The following is an 8,902-nucleotide window of genomic DNA, read 5'->3' on the forward strand; positions in this document are numbered from 1 at the left end:
GTTCATACACCTAACCTACTGAACATCATACCATAGACATGCGTAAAAACACTTAGTCTAAAGTTGGGCAAAATCATGTAACTCAAAGCCCATTTTACATATGGTGGCCATGAGGTAGCAATGGTGACTTGTAGCTGCTGATCACTGCCATTGCCCAGCCTCCTAAAAAAAGTGTCATACTTTATATTGTAGCCAGAGAAAACATCAAAATTCAAATATTTGAATACAGTTTTGATTGAATGTAAGTCTCTTTTATGCCATGGTAAAGTCAAAAAAATCAAGTTAAACTATCATAAGTTGGAGACTATGTGGTATATAAAAATGTTTATAGAAGTTTTTTTTAATAATCATACAAAACTCAAAACAATCTGAATGTCCATGAAACCAAAAAAATAAATTGAGTTCTAGTCATACAATAGAATACTCCTCAGCAATAAAAAAAGAATGAACAATACTTGCAATGACACATATGAATCTAAATAGCATCAGCCTAAATAAAATAAAGAAGACACAAAACACCATCAACTATATGAATCCAACAACACAGGAAAGGCAGTGGCTGTGAGGGTCTGAGAGTGAGGTGAGTGACATGTTTGCAAAGGCCAAGGGAACAAAAAATGGTAATGCAAATATGAATCTTGGTCATAGTAGTTAGGAGATGATATATGTTTGCCAAATCTCAGGAAGCTGTACACCCAAAAAGTATAAATTTTGCTATGTGTAAATAATAACATAACAAATCTATTTTCAAAAAATTAAAGATAATCATACAGAATTCGTTGAATAGATTTTATAGGTACTACAATGCATTATAAAGCAACCAATAAAAAATAGTAATATAAACATATCTAGCATTTATATTAAAAGCAGGTTATATATATATGCAAAAATATTTTTATTAAAATATATATGAGCATACAACACATCATGACCTATATCTGCTTTCTTTTCTTTTCTTTTTTTTTCAGGAGTACTTTACCACTGAGCTATACCCACATTCCTTTTTAAATTTATCTGGAGACAGACTTTCACTAAGTTGCCAAGGCTAGCCCCAAACTTTAATCCTCCTGCATCAGCCTCCTAAATCACCAGAATTATAGGCATGTCTACCATGCCTGAAGAGATATACCTGAGAATGTAAACAAGATATGTCTCTGCATGATAGGATAGGATTAGTTATATATGTTCTTATCAGAATTATTCACATTTTAATTGAGCATGCATTCTAATAATATAAAACATAAAAATATCAAACAACACCAACTTCAAAAACATGAGATTTATTAGGAAAAAAGCTATACTATAGAATTTTTCCAAAAGACAGGAAAGGCTGTGTGTGTATGTGTACATGCAAAGTATAACTGGAGAGCTGGAGTACAACTGGAGTGGCAGAGCAAGTGCTTAGCATGCCCAAGGCTATAGATTTAATCCCAAGAAATAATTAAACTGAAAATCCATTGAGGGTAGAGTTCAGGTCTGACTTTATTCATTGTTGAATAATCATTGCATAATGACAGTGTTTAGTAGTTAAAAAATATTTGTTGAAGAAAGAAAAAGATGGAGAAGGGGATTGGGAGAGCTTGCTATTTGCCAGCCATTGATGGAGGGAGAGAGGAAAGGAAACTAGAATCTGAGAAAGGAGGAGCACTGAGGGTGTCCAGGGAGTGAGCTATTGAAATGTCAACACCTGATGCTGAGAACAAGCAGGTGTCAGGGCTTGGGCAGTGCTGGCAAAAAACAGCCAGTGTTTCAAGGGTACAGGAGTGCAGGGAAGGGCTACGCTGGAGGGCAAATGCCTACCCAAAGGAGAAGAGGGCAAAAAGGATCAGGCCTCTAAAGCCTGTTACAGAAAGATGTGTTACTGCAGCACATTAAATCCACTTTCATATTTCGGTTGAAGAAGGACATGGGAATGCACAAGTCACTACAGCCCTGGTACCCATACAGGAATCTGTCACCTGGAAAACAAAAAAGACAAGAAGTAAACAAATATTTATAGAAAGAATCAGTTACTCAGTGAATGAGGAGAAACAGCACATTGCCCTGGAGGGTCAGGTTCCCAGGTGGGAAGGGACACCAGCCACCCTGAGATGACCCAGATAGCTCCTTTAATCCATCCTCCCCTCAACCCCTAACCCTGCCTTCATTTGGTTCTCAAAAGTGCTAGGAGTGGAATTTTGAAGTCTAATCGCTGTCATCCCTGGGTATGTTTTCCTAGAAGACCTAGGAAAACAAGCACTTTTTTTCTCTCTCTCTCTTAACAGGTCTGTTGCTCAGGTCAAGAGCCAATGACAGCCTAATACCAGCACCAGAGAAGCTTTTTCTTACTTTTATGGGGGGGGGGGATATGCTTCCACACTCTCTGTTCCTGCCTTCAGTGCTCCTGAGAGGGCCACCTCCCTCAAGATCAGTAAAAGAAAAAAAAGAATTAAAAAAAAAAAAGTCAGTAAAAGATCGATACCCCAGACATCTCAGTCTCTACCTACCTTCATAGACTTTCCTCAGGAAGCATTCCTGGCTGCCATGAGCCTGACAGGAGCTTTTCTCACTCTTGCAAATCCCTTTAGCATTGATACGAGGGCACTGGACACACGTCAGAGCTGGAAAGACAAAAGCCGGGGAATGAGGCTGGTCAGAAAAGGCAGCTGAGTCTGTGACCCTGAGGACTGAACAAGGAACAACAGCCATTCCCATATTGAGGGAAGGAGCTGGACTCCTAGGAACTGATGGGGCTTCTGGGAGGAAGACCAAGGCCCCTGATGAAGGTGCCTGAGCCTAGCACCTAGTTGGAACTACTCCTTCCCATTCTTTAATTATCTTCCTGTTCCACAAAAGAAATTCCCCCTTCCAAACCAAATCTAGTAATGTCTGACAGAAAGATGGAGGAATTGGGAGTACTAAGAATTAGACTTGAGGCAGGAGGGCATAGGAGTCTAAGGAGAAGGAAGGAGGAGGAAGACCCAAGAACCCCAAGACCAAACAATCCTTGGCCACCAGTGCGTCTACTCATCCAGCTCAGCGCTCCCCAGGGCTCACCTTGCAGGAATCCCCATAACAAGGAGAGGCCCAGCAGTAGCAGCAACAGGTGCTTTCCCATAGTTGTAGGACCCCAGGACCAGAAGGAGCAGAAAGCAGGACAGAGCTGCTGGTGCCCCACCCCAGCAAGTCTGGTTTTTATAACCCCAGGCTGGGAAGGACAGCCAGTGGGAACCCAGGTCAGGGACAGAGTTTCCCCTGAAGGCAGCATGAGCAGAGAGCCAGGGGCAGGGTGGCGGGTGTCTGTGGGTCAGGGGAGGTGTAAGGGTGTAGCCAAGACCTACCACCTCTGCTCACCTCCATTGGCCCTCCCCCAGGTACCTTCAGGCTTCTTTCTGACAGATCTCCCACCCCCCCCCTTTTTTTTATTACAGCTTTATAGTTATATAGGATTTCCCCCCCACACTTTCTCTCCCATCCTCCCTCTCCTCTCCCATTCTCCTTCCCTTACTCTACTAGACTTCCTTTTGCTTGTCTATTAATATATTTGATTCATTCTTTAGTATTCTTATCCTTACCTCCCCCTTTCCTTTATTTTACTCTAGTTTCCACATATGAGAGAAAACATTTAACTTTGAGTTTCTGATTTGGCTAATTTCACTTAGCATGATATTCTCCATTTCAATCCATTTACTAGCAAATGCCATAATAAATGGGAGAATTATGGCTGTGTGACCCAATCACACAGGCTATGGGTGATGATGAGCCTGGTGAGGTGCAGCAGCACACTGCATCATGATCTTCCATACAGAAGGAAACTATTTGCCTCAACATGGTGAGTCCAGGTAGGTATTATGTCTCCTTATTTCTTGGAAATGGATATGCAGCTAGACTATTATTCAGTAAAGCATTAAACCCAAAATAGCAGACTTGGGTTTATCTTCCATGCTATCCCAACCAGAAGAAGTTTCCTATTTGTTTACATACTTGATGAGTGGAATTTAAAAACACTAATCTGCAGGAAAAGGTGTGTAGCTTTGGCTTCAGACTACTCCATAGCCCTTGGCACACTCTAGGATCTGAGTCTTCCCTTACTCAAACATGGTACTTCAACAATTAGCCTACCTCTCCCTTCTTCCCCCTATTTCCTACCTTAAGAACTGGAAACCCACTGAAATGGGAAACATACTCCACGGAGGTATAAGGTCTAATTATTCCCCAGCCCAGTGCTGAAGTCTCAGAAGCCTGTGTCACCTATCCCACCAGAAAATAACATAGGACATGGATTGAGAGAGACTTAGTGTGGAATCTTTGAACAATGTCATTCCATTTGGTTCTTGTACAAGAGACTATGTGGTAGCTATTAACATCTTGTATTAGTGAGAAAACAATCTAGCCAAGGGAACAGAAAGGATGATACAGATTCAAACCCAGTTTCGCAGACCCCACTAACTTTGTTATTATGCCAGTAGAAGTCTTGATGTTTCCCAAGAGCCTCCAATTGTTGTTCAGGAGCCAAAGGTCATTCCTGGTCCCAGAGATGCCACCTGTGGCCTCCTTAGAGAAGTTCCCTAATGCGAATCTCACATTGTAAATAAGAATGGACATGTGTCAAAATAAATAACCTCTGTCATTTGCTGAGAAAATTATTTTAACTAAATGCTTCTTCTTCTGGGACTCCCTTTTAGCCTTAAGCCAGTATGCTGTGAATGGGAGGAAGAGTCTGGGCCTGGCTCTGTAGGCCAGCTCTAAGAATTCCTTTCTCTCTACTCCCTGGACCTGCCCCATTCTCCTTCCAGAGAGCCCAGTTGCCCAAGCTCCCCAAGGCCAGCAACTGCCCTGAGCCACTGCTCACAATTCTTTTTGCAATAGAAAAAGAGGCAGGATTCAATTTAGCCTGTGTGGTGCTGAGGAGCTCAACATTGTACATTGTGCATGAGCTGGGTATGGGGATGGATATCACCAGAAATGTAGGGTGGGGAAACAGGTATCATTTTAATAACTATATTTATATAACTAATATGATAGACTTGAAAAAATAAAACCTAGTATAAATTGCACAGTGCTTGACAAAATAATCTCAACACATGGAAACATCAGAAAGCAGCCAACTCTTTCTCAGCCACTATTAAGAACACTTAAGGGGAGGGGCATGGGGAGAATGGAGGAACTTTGGACAAAGGGGAGGAAGGGGTAGGGAGAGGGCATGGGGGAAGGAAAGATGGTAGAATGAGATGAACATCATTACCCTAGGTACATGTATGACTGCACATATGGTGCGACACTACATTGTGTACAACCAGAGAAATGAAAAGTTATGTTCCATATGTGTACAATGAAACAAAATGCATTCTGCTGTCAAGTATAACTAATTAGAACAAAATTTTAAGAAGAACATTTAAAGGGGTCCACTCTAGAGTGTGGTAAGATCTTATATATCTATCAAAAAATGATGTTCATTTTAAAAGATGGTGATGTCTATTCTTATTCATAATGTGGGGTTAGCACTAGAGACTCTGCTATGCTACTATCAGTGAGTGGAGAGAGGATTGAGGAGGAGGCAGCAATTCAGTTCTTCCCAGGCGGATGCAAGGTCAGGCCAGACAGTGCAACTGATTCATGAAGGAATGAGCTCCCAGCAGATATGACTTTTTCAGCCATATTTCACACAATATGGCTAATAGTCCTCATAGCAACTCTCATACTCCTCCCACAGCCAGGATTCCTTGCTGATGTTCCTGAAATCTCTGCCTCACATCTTTACTCTCCTGAGTACAGGGAACAAAATACCTGGGGCTCCTCCCGGCTAGTCCTGTGTTAGTCCATAAAACTTCTCAGCAATCCTTTTCTCTGTTATTCAATGTAAACATAAAAACAGTCATATACTCTGGTAACTTCATGAAATATTTATTTGTATGCTGTTTGCTAATTATTCTCCCTACCTTCAATTACAAGAAGGTAGCTTAGCTCCATTGCTGAGTCTCACAGAGTGAGAGCAGGAATAGCAACAGATGAACCCATTGTCCTAGGCACCTGGTCTCAACAAGCTTTCCAGGGCAACAGTTATACTCAGCACAAAGGTGACAGAACTCTAGCATTTCCAGAAATGCAGACTCATATAACCTTCATGAGAAGGTTCTGTCATTAAGACAAAATACCTGACATATGAATTTGAAAAGAAGTTTATTTTGGCTCACAGTTTTAGAGTTTTCAGTCTATGATCACTTAGTCCTGTCATTTTGGGCCTGTGGTGGCACAGAACCTCACAGCAGGAGCCTGTTCACTTTACAACAGATAGGAAATAAAAAATAAAGACAAGAAGGGGTGGGGTCCCAATATCCCCTTCAATGGCACAGTCCCAGTGACTGGAACTCCTTCCACTGGGTCCAACCTCTTAAAGATTCAGCATCTCTCAATAATGCCAAGCTGAGGACTACACTTTAACACATGGGGGAAATCCAGGTGCAAACTACAGCAAACTGCATACATTAGTCCCAACAATGACCACATATCACTCTTCCTCATCTATCTTTCCCTACAGTGGAATTCCTGACTATTAATTTTAAAAACATTTAACAGTTACCATGTCAAACTTGAGTCTCAGTGTCCTGAAGATAAGCTGATCATCAACTTTTTCCAGATCGTGAGTATATGGGTGCGGCCCAGCTGTGTACTTGCAAGTGTTTTAACAACTGGCTTGTGGGGTGAGGGAGGGTGAGGAGAGTCCTGATTTATAGTATGTGCACATTTCTGTGGTATAAATGGAAATTCCAAGCTAGCATTCTGGTATCATTGAATGTAGAGGTGAGAAGAGACATGCACACCATTAAGCAGTATTTTCAGCACATTGGTGCAATGGAACTAAATGACCTTCAGAGCTCAGACAACAGCAAAATGTAGGTTATGAATTGATGGTGTTTTGATTCTTTTTTGTTTGGAATAAGCTAATTTAGTTATATTTTTCTGTAAGTTAATTTTTAATAATAGTTTTGTTCAACAAACAGCTCATAAAATTACTGAAACTTTAACAGTTGGCTCTCATAAGCCAACACAGGCCAACCCCCAACATACCAATGGTTAAGCCACATTTATGTAAAGCTGGTGCCCTTTACTCACATAATTCCTAGTGCATCACTTGTCCTACCCTTGACTTGATTTATCACTGAGAGACAAATGTCTATGGACAGCCCAACTTATGAATAGACCTGTCCTCTCCAGGGTTGATGAAATGACCTAGGGAACTAATTGTCCTAAAAAGTCTAAAAAAGCCCCTGCAGATGTGTCTAACCAGATCTGTGCATGCTACACTACTGGCAGAGCTATAAAGCTATTGAAGCTCATCTGAAGAAGCCATATCAAATTTTTATTTCACATTTATGCAAAAGCCTGAGAGAAACTTTGCTGATAGAATCCTTATGTTGACTTCACTGACTAGAAAACTCTGGACATTGACAAGCATTCTGAATCTTCCCACAGAAAATGCTGAGGTGAATCTGTCAGAACACCCTGAGTTTTACCCTTGAGAACCACTGGTGCAAATTTATCTCTGGCCTGCTGCTTGGTGAAACATTGCTTCTAAGTCTATTTCCCACTCATTCTGCTTCTTTCTGGGATTATGTGATAACTTATAGTTAAATTATAGGCAATAACATATTGTACACAATTCCCGATTATTTTCAGCTGAAAAAAAATTCTTTCAAAAAATCCACTCTGTAGGTTTGCTTCAAAATGACCTACAGGGGATAGAGATAAAATAAGCTTAGTTATTTATGCATAATTATTGAAACTGTGTGGAAGGCATGGGAAGGGTTCCCTTACTTTTTGTATATGTGTGAAACTTTCCACATATAGAAAAAATAAGGGAGGAGGAGAAAGCCCACACGATCAATGACTTACTTCAGAGATGGTGGAAAATATGTGTGTGTATTTCAATATGTATGTGCATTAAGGCACGGTTAATAGGTTAACTGTTTTCGAATTATAAAGGTCTCCTGCAGCTTCACAAGCAGACATGTAGGTCCCACACCCTCAAGGGCTGTTGGTTTAATGCTATGCTGTCAGCATCTTGAAATTCTTGATAATTTTTTAACGAAGGACCCCAATCTTCACATTGCTCTGAGTCCCACAAATGATGTTGCCAGTCCTGCATAGACCTTGTCTTTCAGTCCCCTTAGGAGTATCCTCATCTAATATTTAAAAATTTGACTTCTGAAACCAGGTTTGAGGAATTCCCAAAGTTTGGCCACTGACTCCAAGTATGTAGCTCCTCACTTTTTTACACTCTTTGCTACTTGACAAGTAGATTAACAAAAAATTTTTCTTTCTCCTCTTATTTTCAGTATTATAATGATAAAAATAGTGAACTACAACACTTGGCTCCAGCACAGCACAGGCAGCCTCTGCCTTTGATTACAGGCAAAGAATCAGGATCCTTATATCTGACAGTTGCTGGTGAGTACAGTCACAATAATGTAACTTCTGTACAACTGGCTTACAGATCTAGTCCTCATCATGGTGCCTCTGATTGAGTTTCCATAAGTGGAAATCATACATTTGATTCTATCATGGATTGAATCAACAATGACTTATAGCACTGCTTTCTTGGAAAGAATTGGGAAGTAAGCAAAAACACTCCATTCCATTCTACATTCCTGATGTGCTACCAGTGTTTTATGTCTCAAAAATGTTTGCCAGATGCTACTGGCATGGTGAAGAAAAGGAGAGTTGATAACCATATGTGTTGAAAGAGAGACAAAGAGAGGGAGGGAGGGAGAAAAGAGTGTATGCCAGTTAGAATTTGATTGTAAGCAGTCTACTGGAAATGTCCCTTCTACTTTCTGACTACTTCTGCCTTTCCAGGGTAACCTTGTGGAATAGGAATTGATAGTGAAATTGTAAAGAACTTAATTCTAGCTCCTCTTAATCT

The 8,902-nt window shown here is 40.7% G+C and overlaps 1 protein-coding gene across 1 annotated transcript; it reads right to left on the bottom strand.

The window, feature by feature from the left end:
- Positions 1–1,833: 1,833 nt before the first annotated feature.
- Positions 1,834–3,097, bottom strand: LOC308641582 (protein PIP-1-like; the record flags this gene model as incomplete). Its single annotated transcript, XM_081280257.1, has 3 exons — positions 1,834–1,958; positions 2,487–2,600; positions 3,037–3,097. The coding sequence occupies 3 exons, from the start codon at positions 3,095–3,097 to the stop codon at positions 1,834–1,836; spliced, it is 300 nt and encodes a 99-aa protein (XP_081136383.1).
- Between the last annotated feature and the right edge of the window lie 5,805 nt (positions 3,098–8,902).

Source organism: Spermophilus citellus (assembly GCF_964194105.1).
Source record: "Spermophilus citellus genome assembly, chromosome: 2".
In the NCBI taxonomy this organism is placed as follows: domain Eukaryota; kingdom Metazoa; phylum Chordata; class Mammalia; order Rodentia; family Sciuridae; genus Spermophilus; species Spermophilus citellus.